General features: G+C 42.0%; 1 protein-coding gene across 3 annotated transcripts in view; it reads right to left on the reverse strand.

The window, feature by feature from the left end:
- The window catches only part of KHDRBS3 (KH RNA binding domain containing, signal transduction associated 3), a 152,542-nt gene that overhangs the window by 73,710 nt on the left and 55,309 nt on the right, over nt 1-23,523 (reverse strand). For 2 of the 3 annotated variants that reach the window (XR_011145723.1, XM_068983885.1), the window contains exon 3: nt 2,631-2,747. Coding sequence is in view for 2 of the 3 variants with exons in the window: in XM_068983885.1 (XP_068839986.1) it covers nt 2,631-2,747 (117 nt within the window). In the remaining variant the exon portion in view is untranslated. Of the gene's footprint in view, nt 1-2,630; nt 2,748-5,163; nt 5,184-23,523 lie in introns of those variants that run through there. The other variant, XM_068983886.1, reaches the window with a different exon arrangement.

The raw sequence follows: 23,523 nt of genomic DNA on the forward strand, positions 1-23,523 counted from the left end.
GCTGTGGCCACGGGCTGCTGGAGCCAAGAGACCAGGTGAAGCTCAGGCACGTACAGCTGAATGACCAGCAGACTGCCAGCCATCCCTATGGGGACTAAGGACAGTGTCTGGAGGACCATGAAACCCTGACAGCTGATGGGCAACATCTGGAAGGATTCGAGTGACTCTGAGTACAAACACTAAGCCCCACTGAGCCTCCCACACTGGCAAAAGCCCATCTCAAACAGTCAAGGAAGCTGCTTAAAAGGAGATAGATGACAATTTTCATGCTTTCCTTCTACTACCCTTTATCACCTCCTGTCCCAAGATTGGATCCCTGCCTGCCTGGGGATGCAGAAAATAAAAGAGCTGAACTAAATCTAGAGGAGAAGGCTGCACGAAGACAGTAACTGTAGGATTCCTGGTGTGTGTGTACTAAACATTTACTCCCAGTCTTTCCAACAAGGATCTGGGCCTTTTACTATAATAAGCATATGCTGAAAAGGAGAAATACTCATACAGTTTGAGGATGAACAGACTCGATTCTGAGGAAATGCTGCTCTGCCGAAGGCCACCAATGAGACTGGGGTTTATGGAGTCAAGAGATAAAGTGCTTTTGGTCCTAGTCCCCTGACAGTGGGCTCAGTAGACTATGCTATGTCCTCAACTCCTAGGTGCCTTGATGGGATGTAAATGATCAGCATTTGAAGAATCCCTATACTGACCCACTGACTGATGTGTTCAAGGACACAGAAATGAGAGGATTTGTGAAGGGGTGATACCTGGTCTGGGAAAGAGGCTCGAGTGTGTAATAACAGGGAGTCCCACGCGATGCGGAGCATGGCCTCTGTGACCAGGTAGCCCAAGGGACCCACAGCAACGGATGTCAGAGCACCTCACTCCCAGCCCCCTCAGGGGCTACTCATGAACGTGACTGCACCACACGGACTGCCCTCAGAAAGGATTTCTGGATCCTGTCACCGCTGCCTGTCTAACATGCCAGCAGCAGAGAACAATCACCAGCCCTTAAAATGGCCACAAGATCGGGGAGCACCACCAAGCATGGTTAGCAAGCTGACATGGTTTAGGATCCCTCTGATTATACCCAGCCAGGCACTTGCTCTTTGGACATACCCTATGGCTGAGGACTTGCCTCCCCTGCTTCCTTCTTCTTGTAAAACCATCTGTGGACTCCCTGATCACTGGCACAAAACACTGCTTCTCAACAAGGAAGGCCCTTAATAACAAACAAGCAGCACAAAGTTGATGGGTTTCACTGGTCATATCATGGACTTCATTATCAGATGGCCTTCCTGAAAACTTAAGACATCAGCAAAGATGGGACACTGTCCAGTAAGACACACAATCTCTGACCAACTGACCCATATATGGTTCCATGTTCTCCTCATGCCAGAACAGGTGAGTCAGGGAATCAGAGGAACATCTTTTGTCAACAGTGATGCTTTGTGAGCAGTTCAGCTGACCTGGCGTGCATCAGAATCCCTTAAACACCTATTGAAAGTTCATTTTGAGGTTCTACTGAAACAGGCTGGGGCATGGGACTCTATTTTTAAACAATATCTCATATGACTGTGATATGTAGCCATGTTTTAATAAAGTAATATAAACTCCAATAATAAACCTGGATAATAGATTTAGGTTCTCTGAATCTCACTTTTCTGACATAAAATAAGAAAAATATTATGTATCTGTTATCATTTTTCCAAGAATAACATGCAGTAATAATACATGTAAGATGGTGCACAGAGTACCTGACTCACAGTGGCTTTTAAATAAACAAATGGTGGCTTTTTTTTTTTAATTATAAAAGCTATTGTTCAGATGGACTTTTTTGTAAGGAGGCTGAATTTTGTTTAAATATGCTTTTTGTCTGACACAATAATTGTTCAACATTTCGCAGAAAGTGATAACTGAAAGCAGATTTCATTCTCAGTAATATAAATCTTTTAATAATGAGAGAACAACAAAATAATACTAGGACAACATAAGTGATACCACATTATGAAATGTGAACATTTCGTTTAGAATTGTTTTATTTAAGAAAGTGATCAATAAAAATAATTCAGTAATTTTAGTTTATTAAGAGGCAGCCATGTGAATACATTCAAGTAGAACAACTATGTGTCAGGTTAGGAAGCAATGAACAAAACATTTATGATCAATTTTAACTTGATAAAAAATGCATGGGGTAACAAAAGAAGGGCAAAAAGAGAAAACAAAAGCATATACTTTAAAAACTCAACAATATGAAACACAGGCATAGAAAAAAAGACCTGAAGAAACTAACCTAAAATGCAAATAGTGATGCTGAGACTTTAGATAACTTTCCTCCTCATGATAATTTCAATAAAACTGCACTTTCTAGAAGGTATTGCTTCTACTATTTCACTCCATAAATTAGAGTAATAGTCACAGATTTTGGTTTAAGATACTACATATTCTGAAACTGGCCTGAGTGATCCAACTTTCTGAATCGTGTCACAAATATATCACCATATGTAGTATCTTCATATAATTTCACCTGGGACCCTAGTTAGCTTTTATGTAATACGTATTCACACCGTGGCTGATCTGAAAGTACATTATGTAACTTGACTAAAGCAGCAGCCATTGTTTCCAAAAACCTTTACCTTTGCCTTGTCTCTCATGGAGCCTTTTCCAAGGATGGACATTTTTGTCAAGGTTTCTTCTTGTAAACGCTTCAGAGAATTTCCACGTGGCCCCAAAAGTTTTCCCACAAAGTTGAACTAGGAAAAATAAAAAAAGAAACAATTTGTAATATTCATATCTGAAGAAAGCGATTTATTTCCTGAATTTTAGGAGACACTGCAGTGGTACTGCAGTGTGCTGCACATCACTGACTACTGACAAATAATTTAAGTTCCTGCTACAGCATCACCCTACCACGTTTCCCACAAACTGCATAAAATAGGGCTAAAAATATATAATTTAAGAAAACATGTATTTCTTCCTAGCAAGTCACTCCAGTGGTGACTGTATTTCCTGTAATTGTAAGTGAAGGTAACTCCCAGAATTCCTCAGTTGCCATCCTGACAATTTCAACATCCATTCATTCAATACCAACCACGAGCAGGCCGGGGGAAACAATCCCAGGTGTCCCGTAAGGTGCTCTAACGGGCACCACGAAGCGCCTGCGTCCTTCCCCCTGGCGAGCACTTAGCCTTCGTTAATCAGCACTGAGTGCTGGTCTGGGTGTGCACCCATCCAGTCAGCCTAGGTGCCTAGGGATCTACTCAACAAGCAGAGCAGCAGTGAATCAATCAGGAGCACTACAGACTGAGGACTGTAGAACCTGGCTATCCCATTTTTCTGCTGAGACCCCGGCTCAGGGCAACCAGGCCCTGGTATCCTCATCTGTGAAATGGGAATCATAAATGGCAACAGGGCCTCCCCTCACAGGGCTACTCTGAGGATTAAATGGGTCCACACAAATAAATAATTTAAAATAATGCATGGCACATAATAGACAATAGATACAACCGAATGAACTAATTATTGTTAGGAATTTTACATAACTTTTAAAAGCCTTATAGTAATTAAGAATCCTGCATGCTTTCAAATAGGAAATCAGCCCTGTTTACCAAGAGAGAAACATCTCTTTGGCAAGATCGTTGATTACAAAGTCATGGAGTTGCAGCTTTGGTGTCAGCCACATTCCAGGAGTTATACCACTGCTGTACAGTTGCTGTTTTTTAAGACAAATCATTTCTAATGTCTCTATGGTAATTGAAGCAATTTTCCTGAAATATGTACTTTAAAAAAAATCAAAATGGTACTTTTTTCCTTGTCCACTTTCTATCTTATAGGTCTTTAACAAAAACTAAATTCTCTATTTTTAACCTTTACATGTAATTACTTTTTGCTTTTTAAAATTTAAGTAAATTACTTAAAAACTATACAGGTGAAATGTACAGAATTTAAACTATCAAATAATACTACAAAGTGGGGGAAAGAAATCAATGTCTCAACCCACTCTACCTTATTCTTGTTCCCCATTTCCTCTGCTTTCTCTTTCTGGAAGTTCTCCTATTTGGACACTGGGCCTGCTGAGTAGGGTCTAAGTTTCTCTTATCCTCCTCCTTCCTTCATCTCTCTGTTTTACTTTCAGGGAGATTTAATTATATTTCCTACACACCCACTGTTTTTTTTTCATTTCTGCGATCAAATGTTTTAACTACCAACAGTATTTTCTTACACTCGTTCCTTCTTTATGACATTTTAAGAATACTTGATGGAGTGATGTGAGTTCTTATCTTTCTGAGGCTGGTAATGGCACTAGGTGCCCCACCCCCACACGGGGAGCTTCTAGGAATAGTATGCGTGTCTTCCACTGATGCCTCTTACCCTTTACATTTTGAGAATTTAGTTCCTGCTACATTATGGCTTTTCCTCACATGACTGGTCACCCTCTGCTTTTTGTTTTTAAAATTTTTTAATTGAAGCTAAAATGCTAACTGGACTTTCTGCTTTTGTACATGCGTGCAATCTGACAACCGCATGTAACAATTTCACTGCGACAGAGCAGCCTGGTTTTATCACCCAAAGCTACTCAAACATCAATGTCTGCATTTCTCTACTCTCGTGCTAGGCATTTCCCTTCTCTCGTGCTAGGCATTTCCCTGAATAGGAATTCCCTAATTTCCTAGGAGGAGGAACACGGAGAATCTCGCTATGACGCACACACACCTCTACTGAAAGGGACACTTCCCTCATCTTCAGTGCACACCTCCCGGCAGCCCTGAGCTCCATTCATGTGGGTCTCAGAGCCAAGGCGTCTCTGGCTCAGACTCTCAGGAAATCTCCCATCCCCTGCGAGGGTGAGAAGGGCGGATGCCAGGTTTGCTCAGCTGGGAAGAGCTCCAGGGGTCTAATAACCTCCACGCAGAGACTTTCCACCACGTCCTCTCTTGTCAGTTCTACCCCGTCAGTGTAGCTCCACGGTAACTGCTATTTACAATTCCCGAGTCTTCTCGAGGCTTTCCACACTAATAAGCATCTTTTTAGTTGCTTTCTCCTCCCCTGCAAGGTCAGGATTCTGCTTTCTCTGGTCTCCTAAGTCATCACCACTTATCCATTTATTTTGCAACCACCAAATTTTGCTAACATCGTTTAACTAAAGTTGCCTTACACGCCCATTCTTACCTTCATAGGTCTGTGCCGTTTTCATTCATTTATATTCATTTTTGCAGGTTTCAAGGAGAGCATAAAAATGAGTGTTCAAACAGCCACATTTACATCACGTCTGTAATAGTTAAATATCTCCCAATTAATAAACTTAAGAGACCTTTCAAAGCATCCAGCGCAAATACCGAATTTCACACTGAGGCAACGGAAGTCCATGGAACACGATTCACTCAAGTCATTTGACAACACATCAAACCATGAGATTCCAGCACTCCTCTTACAGGCCCTGAGTTCCCAGGGACCAGCCTCGGGTAAGACGCACTCAGGCGTCCGTCCCTTCTGCCCGCCCCTCCCCACTCTGCCAACGTCCCTCGCCCCTCACCTTCCTGGCCTCATCCACTCTCCGTCTGAGGTCTGACCTCCAGGACACCTGCAGGCCTTGGGCTCAGCATGCTCTCTGTCACCTCAGTCCTTCCCTGAGCTTCTAGAAATCCTCCCAAATAAAGTCTGTCCTTCCAGAAGCCAGGTTCTATTTTCTACTTGATGACTGTACTGGTAAGACAGACAGTAAGACCCTAGTACACATTAGTCTTCATTTTTATTAATGACTCCATTTGTTTACAAATCTGAATAGAAGGTGAAAGTTTACATCCAAGACCAATGATTTTTCCCCAGATGCCAATTATTATAAGACAAATATACTATCATATTACAAATATTACAACTGTAAATAAGAAACTTTTCAAATGATTATAAAGATGGTAAACCAGCACAGAGTATATCTGAGTTTTACCATATAACCTATAAGATCCAATAATTATGTTCTTCCTCAGTAAAGATCAAGGAAGGACTAGCTTTAATTGATCCAAACTATATTTGTGACATGACACTGTTTCATGGGGAACAATTATAGTGAAGCTGTCATTTCATAAACAACTAAGACTCAAGAACATGTCACTATCTCCATTAAAAGGTTTCCTTTAATTGGATGCTCACCAAAAAGTTGATTAGTCTAACAAAGGGATGCTTTATTGACCTCTAACTTAACACTAAAACTTAACTTGTAATCCCTGCCAATGTAGTGTCAAACACATTATTTTTCCCAGCAAATGGCACTACCATCCATGCAGGAGCTCAAGCCAGAAACCTAACAGACATTCCATGAGGGCAGCAAGGAGGCCTTTTGTAGTCACTGCTCCAACACCCTTGCAGAGAGGCATTTAATCAATGTCCAGCGAATCAATTAATGGTAGCAATGTCACCTCCAAGATCTCTCTGAAACCTGCCTATTTCCCTGCAGTCCCAGCTCCACCACTAATCGGAGCCACTGTCATCTCTCACCTCGCCCACAGCAGAACTCCATCTCTGTATCCACTTCTTTCTCCTTCAATCACATGGAGGTCTTAACAGCTTTCCGTGACCCTGCTGTATGTCTGTTTAAAACAAGAGGTCTGGCTAGCCTTACAGGAAACTCCTCACGGCCTGGAGCTGCTGTGCACAGCCCAGCACTCTCGTGCCTGCCTCCCCAGCCTCCCCACTCTCCTGCCTCTGACTTTAGCCCTCTGAATTCATTTCAGTTTCTCAAAATTACCGTGTTCCTAGAACTACCCAGTGCAGCTCAGATGTAGTGCTGTAAAGAATGTCACTACCCTTAAAACAACAAGAAAACAGAAGAGGATACCAGCTAATGCTGAAGTGTCAAGGCAAACACTAACCACACATCTGGAGAGCATGCAAACACCTGCGGGGTGAGACAAGACTCAAGCATCAGCTTCTCGGGATGCAGGAGAGTTGACACTCTCTCAAAGGATTTTTCTGTAGGAATCCAACACCATCACCCCCTAACCCCTACGTGTGCACAGGGAAGACGAGGGAAGACTCCTGAGAGCACCGGCCCTGGCTCAGGGCTGGGTTGGGGTGGGGAGCAGCCTCTGCTGAAACCTCAGAGCCCAGACACTCTCTCTCCTCCTAAACAAAAGCCTGAATCTGCAGGAAGAAGGGCAACAAAACCCGCTTTGCTTTGTTTTTTAAAATACTGACAAAATCAGCAAAGCCTGTCCTGAGATCAGTGTCGAGCCCACAGGAAGCGTTGTTCCTGCTACACGCTGGTGATGCTCAGTCTTGTTCCAGGTGCTGGGTGGAGAACAGAAGAGCCAGGCGACAAGAGAAGCAGACGTGCAGACACACATCCGTTCATTACTGCTAAGCTCTACTGAGGCGGACAGAAGGCAAGGACAGACAGCGTGGGTATCACGGAGGGCGGGGCAACGTCAGCCCAGGCAGTCAGCTTGGCTGTGTCCTAGGCAAGGGTCTGGAGCAGAGAAGTTCCCGCGCTGTGAATACCAAGTGCACAAGCCCTCGGGCACTAAGGAGCTTCTCTGAAACAGGAAGGCGGCCAGCCTCCCGAAGCAGAGCGGCTGGGCCGGGAAAGTAAGAGGCAGAGTCATCTGTCTGGGCAGGAACCTGGGCTTAAATTAGTGTTTAAAATCCAGAGTCACTCTGGGTGGTTTCAGCTTTTCCTTGTAAAGAACAAACACAGCACACAAGCGCAGGCACTGCCAGCCCTTTCCAAGATCAGCAGGCTGACAGGCCCGAGGCTGCGTCCCCGACACCCACAGCCCACACGCTCTCTCGCCTCCTGCTTTCTCTTATCCCACTCACCAAACTGTAGTTTGAGACCCTTCTTTCAGGCTGTATTCCCTGCAAGAGAAACGTGTCTTACTCAACTCTGAAATCTTCTCCACATCTCAATCCTGGTCTTCCTTCTTAATAGATGTATGTGTGTAAGTCGCTTCAGTCATGCCCTACTCTTTGAGACCCCATGGGCTGTAGCCTACCAGGCTCTGGTGTCCATGGGATTCTCCAGGCAAGAACACTGCAGTGGGCTGCCATTCCCTCCCCCAGGAGACTGCTGCCGCCCCAGGGATAAAATCTGGGTTTTCCCTGCACTGCAGGCAGATTCTTTGCCGTCCGAGCCTCCAGGGAAGCCCTGGTATATTTATACACATGTGCTTAGCCACTCAGTCGTGTCCCTGAGTGCCCACCGCCCACAGTGGCCTTGGGGTGACAAGACCTTGGCATGGCATGTGTCTTCTAAGATCAGAAAAACAGAAGCTCTCAGGCTTCCTCAAAGCGTGGGCCTGGAAGTACACTTCTGGTCAGCTAAGGGAGCTGCAAGGTCAGGCCAGACTCAAGGGAATGGCACATACAGGGTATGAATGTGGAGAGTGGCCACTGGGGGGCGCACTCCCACAGGCAAAAACCACAAAGCAGTCATTTATCAAAAAGTGAAAGTGAAGTCGTGTAGGACTCTTTGCCATCCCATGGACTGTAGCTTATCAGGCTCCTCCCTCCATGGGATTCTCCAGGCAAGAGTACTGGAGTGGGATGCCATTGCCTTCTCCAGGGGATCTTCTCGACCCAGGGATCGAACCCAGGTCTCCCTCATTCCAGGCAGACACTTTAACCTCTGAGCCACCAGGGAAGCCTTATTTATCAAAAAGGGAGGCTTATATAGTCTCAAACCTCATAGTCTTTTTCCAGGCCCAGTGATTACTTCCTACCTTCCTTTTCTTAAGAAGGGATGGAGGTGCCAATCTGAGGGCAGAGACCCTGACTGACTCCCCTGTGTGCCTCAATGAAGAGCAGCATGGGCTCCCAACAGGCAGGCAGCATTCCACACGCTGACAGCGAGTCCTGAGTGCCAGCCAAGTTACTGTCCAAAACACACCAATCTCTACCCAAGGCTTAATGAAAACGGACCCTAGACTGTACCACACAGGCACAGATGCAAGGAGGCGTGTTTCTGGTATACTGGCCCTAACTGCCCATGACGTCTGGTAATTGCGCATCTTATAAAGAAGGAAATGGCAACCCACTCCAGTGTTCTTGCCTAGAGAATCCCAGGGATGGGGGAGCCTGGTGGGCTGCCGTCTACGGGGTCGCACAGAGTCGGACACGACTGAAGCGACTTAGCAGCAGCAGCAGCAGCAGCAGCAGCATAAAGTCTAAATGTTTATTTTAAATCCTTAAAAAGACATCTAAGAAAGACTAAAATAAGGAGGTACTGTAAGAGATAAACAATGTAATTTATTTCCATAGAGGAAGGTCTAAAGTTGGATGTGAGAAATGAGAGGATATAATTTTTAAAAACTTTAAAAACGTTGGACAGGAGTGTAAAGTTTATTGAAGAGCTAAGAACAAGTGAGAGAGGAAGGAGGCGAGTGAGCAGGTCCACAGGCGCAGTCTGGGGTGAAGGCAGTCCCAGTGTTCCCTACAGACTGCAATGGAAAGTGATCCAGATCTCAGGTTAGGTGGTCAAGAAGCACTCCTGGCTCGTACACTACATTTAATATGTATATAAAATGAATGTGCGTGTATGCATATATATGTCTGTGTGCATGTGCGCGTGTGCACGCTCAGTAATGTTCAACCCTTTGCAAACCCCTGGACTGCAGCCCACCAGGCTTCTCTGTCCATGGGATTTCCCAGGAAGAACACTGGAGTAGGTTGCCGTTTCCTTCTCCAGGGGATCTTTCCAACCCTGGCATCAAACTCGTGTCTCTTTTATCTCCTGCAGTAGGGAGGATTCTTTACCAACTTTGCCACCTGGGAGGCTGATGCTATGTTTAAGTATATATTTATTTTAAAATTCTACACCTGGCCTACCATTAGTTAATATTTCAATACTTACTTAGGTCAAGAGATTCGTCATTAACACACCAGATACAGAAAACCAGTTCCAAGTCGAGAAGACTCTCCTTACCCCCAGCTGGATGGAGCTGCCTGCCCTGTCCTAGCCTAAGCCTGCACGGGAACAGGGGGTGAGCGGCTCCCCTGTTTTCCTGTTTGCTTTAACTGCATCTCCAGTGGCCCTGAAGTTGCAGTCTCTTTGGCAGCAATCTTTGTGTACTGAAAGGTAAATTAACTAGGAGACGCAATCCAAGAGCCCATAACCAGACACATCTAGCACCTATGTGCCCCAACCACCGAGAGCAAACGAGTGACTGCAGCCTGGTGGGAGCGCCTGCCATGGAGAATTCCCTCTTCATGCCAGGATCCTGTCTCACTGCCTGGCACTCACATGAGCCAGGTAACAGTACTAGCCTGAACCTGCATAATAAATAAAGCTTAATTTCTTGAACCAGACCATGGACTGCGGAGCCAGATTTCTTCAGTTCAAATGCCTGTGACTTACTGTGTAACATTTAGCAAGATATGTAACTTCTCTGTTCTTTAGTTTTTCACATGTGAACAGGAGATCATGCTTCCCTCCTCCTAAAACTGTAAAGATTAACACATGACAAGTTAATAACAGTAAGGCCTGTGATGCAGAAACCATGGGCTACATATATTACAACACAAATTCTAGCATGTTTTTCTAGCACCCGTATATAAGGCTGGACTCAACATCCCTCTCTAGAAAATACCACCCCACATCCTCTCTCTACACTGTCAAGAAACAACATTCTGTTTGTCATCTCTACATTCACCTAATTACTGCACAATGGCAAGAATCAAAAGACAATGAGGTTTGTTTTAACCTATCTTCTCTTGAAACGAAAGACCAGTTCACTGTTTTCATTAGCTTTACCAGCCATTTTAGGTTCCAATAATTTGGCCATTAACACAATAAATAAACAAACCCACCTTCTATTTGGTATTCAGAATACGGATCTCATTTGAATTAAGTCAATGTCATAAATGCAAAACTCCAAACAGCGGTAAACCTAACAGACTGTGGACTGTTTCATTCATGTGAAACAGAGCACCCTCTTTGATAACCAAACACTTGTTTCTCAGGATACTTAGTTATTGAATCAAGCTCTGGATTACTGACAATAATTTTCATGATTCTGATAATCACCTCTAAAAATAACAATCACTTTTACAAGGAAGTTCAATATCCAACTTGAGTTTAAATTAATCATTCTTAAATGTTTAGGAGTTTAAAAACAAGGTAAGATCTTTTACAATGCAGAATACTTTCTACTATACATTCTACTTGCTTATTTATATCTCTCATAAGTCTTCCAGGGCCCCCTAGGCTATATAAAATCTAATACACAAGTACAGTACCAAAGGCTTTCCATGCTAGTCATCGCCAACGACTGCCACAGTCTCAGTTCAGTTCAGTTCAGTTCAGTCACTCAGTTGTGTCCAACTCTTTGTAACCCCATGAATCACAGCACGCCAGGCCTCCCTGTCCATCACCAACTCCTGAGATCACCCAACTCACGTCCTTCGAGTCAGTGATGCCATCCAGCCATCTCATCCTCGGTCGTCCCCTTCTCCTCCTGCGCCCAATCCCTTCCAGAATCACAGTCTTTTCCAATGAGTCAACTCTTTGCATGCTGGAGCTTCAGCTTCAGCATCATTCCTTCCAAAGAAATCCCAGGGTTGATCTCCTTCAGAATGGACTGGTTGGATCTCCTTGCTGTCCAAGGGACTCTCAAGAGTCTTCTCCAACACCACAGTTCAAAAGCATCAATTCTTCCGTGCTCAGCTTTCTTCACAGTCCAACTCTCACATCCATACATGACGACTGGAAAAACCATAGCCTTGACTAGATTGACCTTTTTTGGCAAAGTAATGTCTCTGCTTTTGAATATGCTATCTATGTTGGTCAGAACTTTCCTTCCAAGGAGTAAGCGTCTTTTAATTTCATGGCTGCACTCACCATCTGCAGTGATTTTGGAGCCCAAAAAAATAAAGTCTGACACTTTTCCACTGTTTCCCCATCTATTTTCTATGAAGTGATGGGAACAGATGCCATGATCTTCATTTTCTGAATGTTGAGCTTTAAGCCAACTTTTTCACTCTCCTCTTTCACTTTCATCAAGAGGCTTTTTAGCTCCTCTTCACTTTCTGCCATAAGGGTGGTGTCATCTGCATATCTGAGGTTATTGATATTTCTCCCGATAATCTAGATTCCAGCTTGTGCTTCCTCCAGCCCAGTGTTTCTCATGATGTACTCTGCATAGAAGTTAAATAAGCAGGGTGACAATATACAGCCTTGACGTACTCCTTTTCCTATTTGGAACCAGTCTGTTGTTCCATGTCCAGTTCTAACTGTCGCTTCCTGACCTGCATATAGGTTTCCCAAGAGGCAGGTCAGGTGGTCTGGTATTCCCATCTCTCTCAGAATTTTCCACAGTTATTGTGATCCACACAGTCAAAGGCTTTGGCATAGTCAATAAAGCAGAAATAGATGTTTTTCTGGAACTCTCTTGCTTTTTCCATGATCCAGCAGATGTTGGCAATTTGATTTCTGGTTCCTCTGCCTTTTCTAAAACCAGCTTAAACATCTGGAAGTTTACAGTTCACGTATTGCTGAAGCCTGGCTTGGAAAGTTTGAGCATTACTTTACTAGCGTGTGAGGTGAGTGCAATTGTGCAGTAGCTTGAGCATTCTTTGGCGTTGCCTTTCTTTGGGATTGGAATGAAAACTGACCTTTTCCAGTCCTGTGGCCACTGCTGAGTTTTCCAAATTTGCTGGCATATTGAGTGCAGCACTTTCACAGCAATCTTTCAGGATTTGAAACAGCTCAACTGGAATTCCATCACCTCCACTAGCTTTGTTCATAGTGATGCTTTCTAAGGCCTACTTGACTTCACATTCCAGGATGCCTGGCTCTAGATGAGTGATCACACCATCGTGATTATCTTGGTCGTGAAGATCTGTTTTGTACAGTTCTTCTGTGTATTCTTGCCACCTCTTCTTAATATCTTCTGCTTCTGTTAGGTCCAGACCATTTCTGTCCTTTATCGAGCCCATCTTTGCATGAAATGTTCCCTTGGTATCTCTAATTTTCTTGAAGAGATCTCTAGTCTTTCCCATTCTGTTGTTTCCCTCTATTTCTTTGCACTGATCGCTGAAGAAGGCTTTCTTATCTCTTCTTGCTATTCTTTGGAACTCTGCATTCAGATGTTTCTATCTTTCCTTTTCTCCTTTGCTTTTCACTTCTCTTCTCTTCACAGCTATTTGTAAGGCCTCCCCAGACAGCCATTTTGCTTTTTTGCATTTCTTTTCCGTGGGGATCGTCTTGATTCCTGTCTACTGTACAGTGTCACGAACCTCAGTCCATAGTTCATCAGGCACTATATCTATCAGACCTAGGCCCTTAAATCTATTTCTCACTTCCACTGTATAACCATAAGGGATCTGATTTAGGTCATACCTGAATGGTCTAGTGGTTTTCATTACTTTCTTCAATTTAAGTCTGAGTTTGGCAATAAGGAGTTCATGATCTGAGCCACAGTCAGCTCCTGGTCTTGTTTTTGTTGACTGTATACAGCTTCTCCAACTTTGGCTGCAAAGAATATAATCAATCTGATTTCAGTGTTGACCATCTGGTGATGGCCACAGTCTACATCCCATAATTAAATCATTCTGGCCCCACAGTTACTCTGCGCTTCCCTCTTAACTCTGCTTGTTAACATCCTGAACTTATACTTCAGTTCAGTTCAGTCACTCAGTTGTGTCCGACTCTTCGTGACCCCATGAATCGCAGCACGCCAGGCCTCCCTGTCCATCACCATCTCCCAGAGTTCACTCAGACTCACATCCATCAAGTTGGTGATGCCATCCAACCATCTCATGCTCTGTTGTCCCCTTCTCCTCCTGCCCCCAATCCCTCCCAGCATCAGGGTCTTTTCCAATGAGTCAGTTCTTCGCATGAGGTGGCCAAAGTACTGGAGCTTCAGCTTCAGCATCATTCCTTCCAAAGAACACCCAAGACTGATCTCCTTCAGAATGGATTGGCTGGATCTCCTTGCTGTCCAAGGGACTCTCAAGAGTCTTCTCCAACACCACAGTTCAAAAGCATCAATTCTTCCGTGCTCAGCTTTCTTCACAGTCCAACTCTCACATCCATACATGACGACTGGAAAAACCATAGCCTTGACTAGATGGACCTTTGTTGGCAAAGTAATGTCTCTGCTTTTGAATATGCTATCTATGTTGGTCATAACTTTCCTTCCAAGGAGTAAGCGTCTTTTAATTTAATGGCTGCAATCACCATCTGCAGTGATTTTGGAGCCCAAAAAAATAAAGTCTGACACTGTTTCTACTGTTTCCCCATCTATTTCCCATGAAGTGATGGGACCGGATGCCATGATATTCGTTTTCTGAATGTTGAGCTTTAAGCCAACTTTTTCACTCTCCTCTTTCACTTTCATCAAGAGGCTTTTTAGCTCCTCTTCACTTTCTGCCATAAGGATGGTGTCATCTGCATATCTGAGGTTATTGATTTTTCTCCCGGCAATCTGGATTCCAGCTTGTGCTTCCTGCAGCCCAGTGTTTCTCATGATGTACTCTGCATAGAAGTTAAATAAGCAGGGTGACAATATACAGCCTTGACGTACTCCTTTTCCTATTTGGAACCAGTCTGTTGTTCCATGTCCAGTTCAAACTGTTGCTTCCTAACCTACATATAGGTTTCAAGAGGCAGGTCAGGTTGTCTGGTATTCCCATCTCTTTCAGAATTTTTCACAGTTTATTGTGATCCACACAGTCAAAGCCTTAGGGACTACATTTAACTGCACCTGTAATTCTTTCTCCAGAAGTATTTCTTCCTCACTCTTTTAAGTTCTTGTAGTGTCCATCTACCTCTCTTATGTTAGTATGGTCTTTACTCTCTATCATTTGGAAAAAATTTACTCTGTTTCTGCTGTTCAACTGTAAATCCCTGGAGAGTAATCAGGACTCTTATTTGATTCATCATCTTTCCTGCATAATGATTTCTCAATAAACACTTGTGCAATTAAAGTTTATTTTGCCCCAAATCAAATGGCACTGGTCAACATAGTTTGTATTGATTTTCTTTGCTGCAGGAATCACTGCAACACATTAGATCTATATAAATACTATTATTTAGATTTATTACTTTGCCAACCACAAATCACTAAGCATTATCGGTAGTGCTTGAGATTATCTGGTACTACACCATTGATTGTAATTTTAACACAGCATCTACTTTAATGGTAAACAGCCCTACTTATTTAGACATCAGCAACTCTGAAAATCAATCAAGTAAAATATACAAGTAACTTCTTCAGGAGATGATACAGGGAAAATCACACATACAGAGAGACATGCAAGTGATACACCATCTGAAATCATCCACTTTACATGCTTTTTAATCTCTGTATGCTCAAAGCTGGATTATATTCTTTGGGCGGGGGTATGGGGATGGGTGGACAACAAAACAAATAACACAACCAATGAAGCCCATTTATACAAAAATTTGAAACTGTTAATCCACAAAATCTCAGACTGCATAGTCTGGCTTCAAATGTGGAAAATGGGATGGAGGATTTGAAAGTGGATAAGAGGATATGACAAAGGACTAGTGAGGAATGACAACGGTCTAAGTTAAGAAGTGGCAATGTAATCCAGAGAGCGAGCAATAATTTATAAGTAGAAATAACAAAATGCGTGTCACTGCATTTCAAGAATCACCTAGGAAAGGTAAATGAAGAAGAAATTAATAGATAACAATGATAGGCTAGTTTTACGCATGGGCTCTGAGACACGTGTGCTGTCTGTCATTCACTGACAAAGGAGCGCAGGGAAAGGTCCAGGTTTGCCCAGAAGAGGTATGAAGTTCGCTTACGGACACGTCAAATATAAGAAGTCTGCAGGATAGCAAAGTGGAGGTGGTGTGGTAGGCGTTTAGCCTGATGAGAGGGAGGGAGAAAGGGAGAGGACAGGAGAGCAGGGCGGAGAGACAGAGGAAAAGCTGTGCCGGACCTGGTGTCAAACAGGCCCACAAGGCAGAGCCAGGGGCCTCACCAAGAGGGCTGACTGCCAGAGCTGCCCGATTCCCTCTGTCACTGTCTAGGGATATATACTAAGTGTCCCTGGTTTCTGGTTTCTTGTAATTGTGTGTCAATCTCTTGTTTTCATAAAAGTTCATACTTTGGGCCATCTACTGAATTTCTGCCATTTTACTCCTGTGGGCGTCGGGGGGAATCCTTGAAGAGATGGGTTAAGCTCTGTTCATACTTCCTGTGTCCAACAGCACAGCTACGCAATTTTCAGTTGATTCAACCTGGAGGGCTTCACGGGGCCCACGGCCAAAATAAGCAGTACAATAATATTTAAGACACCTAGGACAGTAATATACTGCTAAGCACTAAAACTGTTTTACCTTTTGGCTCAGCAATACACTTAAGAGACTATTCTCTATCACCTCTCAAAAGGAAGCAGTGATGAAAAAAAAAAAGACTGACAAAGGAAGTATCCATCACAGACTTCAAGTTCTTAATGTACTACACTGTGACCAAAGTACATATAATGGTAGAATTTCTAGATTTTAAATGTAATGAGATTGGCAGGGGGGGATTGTGCTAAATACAACTAAAGTTTTTAATTACTCATTTGACTCAGATTCTTTACTGTCTAAGCCACCAGGGAAGCCCATAATAAAAACAATAAGCGTCTTAAAAAAATGAATAAATTCTTTCATGAGCCCCTATATATGTATGGCTGTTTCTGAACTCCACTTAATGATTCTTAAGCTAAGGGGCTACTTTCTGGATCAATAACCAAGCATTTTAAAAGAGAATAAGGGGAAAGTCACAGCATAAGATTTGAAATTCCTTCACAATATTTTTTGAAAGTTATCATATTCACAAATATCAGCTTTCTAATTCTCATGACACAGGGGTGGGTATCACAAGATCTCAAGGGCCCAGAGAAGACCTCTGAGAAAAGAACAAAAGGAGCCTGGGAAGAGACTCATCTCTCCCTACAAGCACACTTCCCTCCAGCCCACTGTGAGATGCAGGTGGTCAGGATGGAGGGGCTGGCCTGGAAGGGGACCTATGCTCAGTGAAGCAACGGCCTGTGGGCCCCACGCCTTCCCAATAAGGCTCTCTGCTCCAGAGCGGCCCTTCAGCTTCCCCACAGGGCCCCAAGATTTAATGAATGCTACAAGGGGCAATGATTGTTGCCTTATCACAGAAAAGGCAATTTTTAATACACCAATATGACTGTCGAATATTTACTACTCTACGAAAAATTTAAAAAAAGATGACTTCTACGAAATAGTCTTCCACCAGTAGCAGATTCACAGATTTTTTTTCTTTTTTTATTTATCTTTTTAGATTCACAGATTTTTAATTATCTGCAGTTCACTATAAGAGAAAAACAAGAGCCAATCTTAGCAAAGAAAGTTTCCTGAGCTTTATTTGAAACTCCAGAGGAAACATGCTTTTATATACACTTTTCTCTTCTCCCTCGACTCTCTTAACTGAAGAACTGTGAGACAGTAAATATATCAAATTAAAATATGCATATAATAGGAAAAGATTTAATGTAAGAACCCGTATTAATATGAAGTTACTGAAAATAATATGTAAGCATTAGAATGCTTTAAGAGATTAAACAACAATGATCAAATTAAGAAAATTAATAAATTTCATTTAAACCTATAAATTTGAACCAGTACAGTAAATCTTAAAAATCACAGTAATAGTACACAGGTATCTCCTGAAGTAACAATCTGGGGCATGTTTTCCCCCCCAAATGGGAATGTGTTTTTTAATCTAATTATAAAAGTGACACAAAGTTATTATTAAAACATTATAGTATAGTAATATGTAAAGTGAAAGTGAAAGTCGTTCAGTTGTGTCCAACTCTTATGACCCCATGGACTCCATGGAATTCTCCAGGCCAGAATATTGGAGTGGATAGCCTTTCCCTTCTCCAGGGGATCTTCCCAACCCAGGTCTCCCACATTGCCATCTGAGCCACAAGGGGAGCCCAAGGATACTGGAGTGGGTAGCCTACCCCTTCTCCAGTGGATCTTTCCAACCCAGAAATTGAACCAGGGTCTCCTGCATTGCAGGCAGATTCTTTACTAACTGAGTTAATCAGGGAGCCCTATGTAAAACAGAAAACTTCTAAACAAGGGCTTCCCTTGTGGCTCAGATGGCAATGTGGGAGACCTGGGTTGGGAAGATCCCCTGGAGAAGGGAAAGGCTATCCACTCCAGTGTTCATGCCTGGGGAATCCCACGGACAGAGGAGCCTGGTGGGCTATACCGTCCATGGGGTCGCAAAGAGTCAGACAGGACTGAGCAACTAACACTTTCATTTTCAAAGTAGAAAACAGCATAGAAGCCTACCCTCCAGAAAATAACTGCTCTTAGGATTCAAGTTAGTTTTTTAAAAAAATAAATGTTCAACTAGAATTTTATCTGTTTTACATGTTCCTTCTCCTTTTTTATTTAACAGTATGATGGAAATGGCAACTCCAGTATTCTTGTATTCTTGCCTGAAAAATTCCATGGATAAGAAGAGCCTGCAAAGAGTCAGACACAACTCACAACTGAACAACTGAGCACAAAGTAAAGACAATTTTACTATAGCAGTAGAGATGTATGTATAATGATATATAGAGATAAGATATAGCTCAATTTTATATTACAAATTTTTTAAGACTTTACACATGGTGTTCCAACTGATAAAGTTTAAAATAATTAAACACCTGGAGAGCCACCTCAGACTCTAAAGCAGTCCCCATTGGCCAACCCTACCTTATACTAATATATACAGTGACAGGTGCAGCCCCTGTACACAGCTCCCATGTCACTTCACTTGTAAATCCTTAATGGAAACCTGCACATCATATTGCAGTTACCCTGCTTAGCCAAGGACGGGGCTGGGAGTGTCTCAAACGCCCTGTGCCCCGTTTCCCTCTGTCATGGCCACCCCTCCCTCTCCCTGCCTCACTTCTGACCCCTCCCCTGCCAGCTCCTTCACAGCTTTAGGGAAGGCTTCTGAGACTGTCACATGATCCTGTATCCTTCCAGAGCACCCCAACACTGAGCTCCTCACACTGTATTATACTCATTAGGTGATTCATCTCTATGCCCCACAAAACTTAGAACTTCTTGTGCAAAAAAGCAAATTTTAATCAGTTTGTTTTCCAGGCACAATTCTCGGCTCAGAGGAGACCCTCCATAAATGTTAGGTATAGAAATGGATAGATGGGTTCAATGATGAAGAAACAGTTTATTTAAAAAAAAAAATTCAATGTAAAATCTAAACCACCAGGCATTCAAGGTCCCCATAGATAGCATGCCTTGTTCCAATGGAGATTTGGCACTTAGGTTAATTCTTACATCTAGTCACTGTCCAGAACCAAGAGTTAGAGTTTACCCACAAGTAATATGGAGGAGAATTTCTACAGCATAAAGTCTTTTAAAAAAAACATTAAACAGTGTTTGAGTTTCATACTTTACAAGCTTGCACACATACTCAAGAGAGCAAATATACTTTGGGTTTGAACACTTGAGGACTCATCTCCAATGCTGTGCCATTGAAAGAGTGTTGAATCAGTTCATTAAGAGAAGAGAAATTATTCAGTTAATGGAATCACATTAGATGGAGTTTCTCTGACCAGGTATGATGCCCTTAATTTCACACCAAGCTGCCTGCCCACTGCTACTTGAGAGGGGTGAGTACTGCCGGCTTCCTCCAGCTCAGCCTATTAACTGATACCAGCATCAAAGCTTTTCTTAGAACTGATGTGAGTGCTATATTAGCCTCTACACAAGGCTGGCTTGAGATTCAAATGCTCAATTTGCTAAGCAGAAATATCCTTTTCTGCATTCTGAAAGAAGATTTCCAAGCAGCCTACTTCAGACATTATAAGGACTTGAAATGGACTCTGTTCTCTGTGAGACACAGCAATTATAATCTGTCTTCCCCTATTCTCCTCAAAGCTGACACTGAAAAACAACATTTGAGGTTTATTTCATATACGTAGCTCAAACACTTTCTGTCACATCATTACTTATACACAGCAGTGTGAACTTCAGAGTAAGCATTCGCTAGCCTATGAACTCTTCAGAGATGGGGACAGAGTCTCTGCACCTTTCCTCCACTGCGTATGGTGCATATAGTCCACATTAAGCCTGGCAAATTAATTTATTAAAGTTCCCATAAGCCATACTTTGCTTAGTAATTAGTATGTCTATAAAATGTTCATAATAGTTTTCTGTTTACTAAAATGTATATCCTAAGTTTTTGCAAGTAGAGCTAAGTAAGTTCCTAATAGGCTGTCTATAGGTAAACAACTATAAACTCTTAAATGTGGAACAAAATACAAAAAGCAACCATCTAAAGTCTGTAGAATGCTCAAACTCAAAGAGATTTTATAGAAGGGAGTCAAGACTTGGAAGAAGGGAATGGCCTGGCTGAATTTACTGACTGTAGAGCTTTTTAGCTGAGTAGCAGAGTTTGAGGCAAACACAGTGCTGAAATCAATGGGAGGAATGCTAGAAATGACAGTTAGACTTGGGGAGCCCCATATTTTGTGTATAAAATCTGCCAATCATGTATGCCAAAAATAAATGTAAAAGTCCAACTAAGAGGTAAACTAAGTTCTGCATTCCCATCCAACAGTCTGCAGTCTGAATCCAAAAATATCAACCTTCCTCAAAGAAAGAGAACAGAATCCAGTTTCCACAGTGTAGTACAATGTTACAGTATACAATCCAAATATATATGATATTTGATTCATATATAAACATATATATTTGAAATATTTTCATACCACCAAACTCCAGGCCCAGATAGCTTCACTAGTAAATTCTATCTAATAATAAAGAAAATACAGCACCAAACTGACATATATTCTTTAGAGGGGGAAAACAAAGGAGGGGACACCTCTTCACTCACTATATAATTTTATATATATAAATATTAGTCTATGCATACTTTTATTATAAATATATATTTATGTATAAATATATATTAACATGAATTTATATAATATTTTATATAAATATATATAGGTTATAGGCCACTATCACTCAGGAATACAGAAGCATTTGAATCCCACAATGTATAAAAAGGACAATATATCACAACTTCACTTTCACTTTTCATTTTCATGCATTAGAGAAGGAAATGGCAACCCACTCCTGTGTTCTTCCTTGGAGAATCCCAGAGACGGGGGAGCCTGGCGGGCTACCATCTATGGGGTTGCACAGAGTCAGACATGACTGAAGCGACTTAGCAGCAGACTTTAATTCAGAAATGCAAAATTGGTTTACTTTATCAACACTATATTAACAGTACAAAGGAGAAAAATCTTGTGCTCATTTTAGTAGATGCAGAAAAGGATATTCAACAAAAGTCAGCATCCAGTCAGAATCAAATAGTCAACAAAGCTAAAGTAGAAGAAAACTTCAAATTCCCACAGCTGTTACCAAGCTTACTGGTAAAATATTGAATGTTTTCCACATTGATGTGAACAAGAGAAAAATGCCTAATCTCACCACTTGTACTCAAGCATTGTACTAGGGATCCTAGCCAAAATAATACAAGATAACAATCAACATAAAAATTGGAAAGAAGTAAACTTTTTTATGCAGATAATATGATTGTGTACATAGCATACTCTGAAGATTCTATAAAACAATTATGAGAACAAGTGAATTTTAGAAAGGTAGCAGAATACAAGGTCAATATACAAAAGTTTCTATTAGAGGCAAAAAATTGGAAGAGAATATTTCAAAATATTCATTTTACAAGTGTTCAAAAGACTTAAAATACTTTTAGAAGTAAGTTTAACAAAAGACAAGATCTTTCCCCTAAAAGCGATGGAAATTAAATGGAAAGATACATCATATTCAAGGAAGGGAAGACTTAATATTATTAAGATGTCAGAGCTCCCTAAATGGATCATCAGAATCAATGCCACTGCATCATAATCCCAGCAGAATGTTCTGTAAAACTAACTCTTAAATTTATATAGAGTTGCAAAGGATATACATCCAAACAACCCTGCAAAAGGACAAAGTTTAAGGGACTACATTACCTAACTTCACGTCTTACTATAAAAAGCTGCAATGATGAAGACTGTATGGTACTGGCATAATGATCCATAAATAGACCAATGAAACAAATCAGAAAGTATAGAAATAGATCCTCACTTAACACAGTCACCCAATTTCCAACACAGGTACCAACAGAGTCAGTGGGAGGAAAATATCTTTCAACAAATGCCATTGAAAAAACTAGATATCCATGTGAAGAAAAAATGAACTATCTCATACTGTATACAAAAACTAATTTGAGATGTATCACAGATATAAAATTAAAAGCTATAATGTTAAAGCTTTTAGAGGAAATGAAAGAAATGATCATTTTAATGCTGGGAGCCAGCGTGAGGAATCCCGCCCATGGCAAAGGTCGTAAGGAAGGAGGCTCAGCATATGCAAAGGCAGGATCGAGCCTCAGGGGTCCCCCTGGAAATTCTTGGGCATCTACCTCCAAAACCAGAGTCTGCCTGCTTTACTGTGCTATGCTTTCTACCTACTCTTCTGACATTAACAGGGGGCTGTCCCCCTACCACCTTTTTCTGGAAAAAGTTAATTTAGAGCTTTTAGATAATAAGTCTCCTGGGCATAATAAGAGTGTTTCAATCCAAAACCCCCTCTGATGGCTTTCTAGCCTGCCTGCTGGACTCTTACAGGCTGCGCATGTGATTGTTTGCGGCCTCCCGACCGCGAGAGGCACAGGAAGCTTAAAATGTCCTAGGAATGTAGGGGCTTCCGAGGAGTCAAAATCATTAAAATAGGACTGATTAAGGGTTTCATTTGTTGAGCCAATACTTGCTGCCAAGTTTTCATATCTTTTATTTGTAGATATAGTGGTATATAGAAAAAACAAGTAGTAGCCCTGGTATTAGCAACATTAGATCTTTGAGTTAAGTACTTTCTTTGTTACAACCCACTGCACCTTTGTTCTACAGGAATGTAACTTTATTTAGTACTTTGAGGGTGATGCAGATTATAGAAAAAACACTTCAAAGGAAAATGAGTTTTCTGGTTGATAGACATTTATCTAGGAAAAGAGCCATAAAAATGTTAACAGGCTCCCTGGCCAGAAGATGATATAAAACCACCTGGGACCTTTTGTATACGGGAAGGTATGTAAGAGGAAAGCCTGGTCTCGATAAGGGTCAGGACTGCTGCCTCTGTATAACTCTGCATATTCCATTATTTCTTTATGTACAACTTGGGGTATATAAGCTGCTTTTAAAAATAAAGTTGTGGGTCTGGCACCGATGCTTGGCTCCCCCATGTCATTCTTTTCTCCCTTTTCTGGCTGAATTCCCATCTGGAGTGTGGAGGCTCACCATGTCTACTTATTTACCCTGGCTTCTAAGACCCATGTGAGAGGGAGCCCAAGGCGGAGCACCCTCCGCTATTCAAGAGGGCGCCGGTGGCCTACGTAGACTGTGAAAGTTCTTTGTCTTGGAACTTTATTGGTTTTCCACATAAACCAAGTTATTCAGCCTCTTTTCTCCACTAATTTTCCTACTACACTATTCTTTCCTAATCTCTCTTTATATTTC

This window comes from Capricornis sumatraensis, chromosome 11, assembly GCF_032405125.1.
Source record: "Capricornis sumatraensis isolate serow.1 chromosome 11, serow.2, whole genome shotgun sequence".
Classification (NCBI taxonomy): domain Eukaryota; kingdom Metazoa; phylum Chordata; class Mammalia; order Artiodactyla; family Bovidae; genus Capricornis; species Capricornis sumatraensis.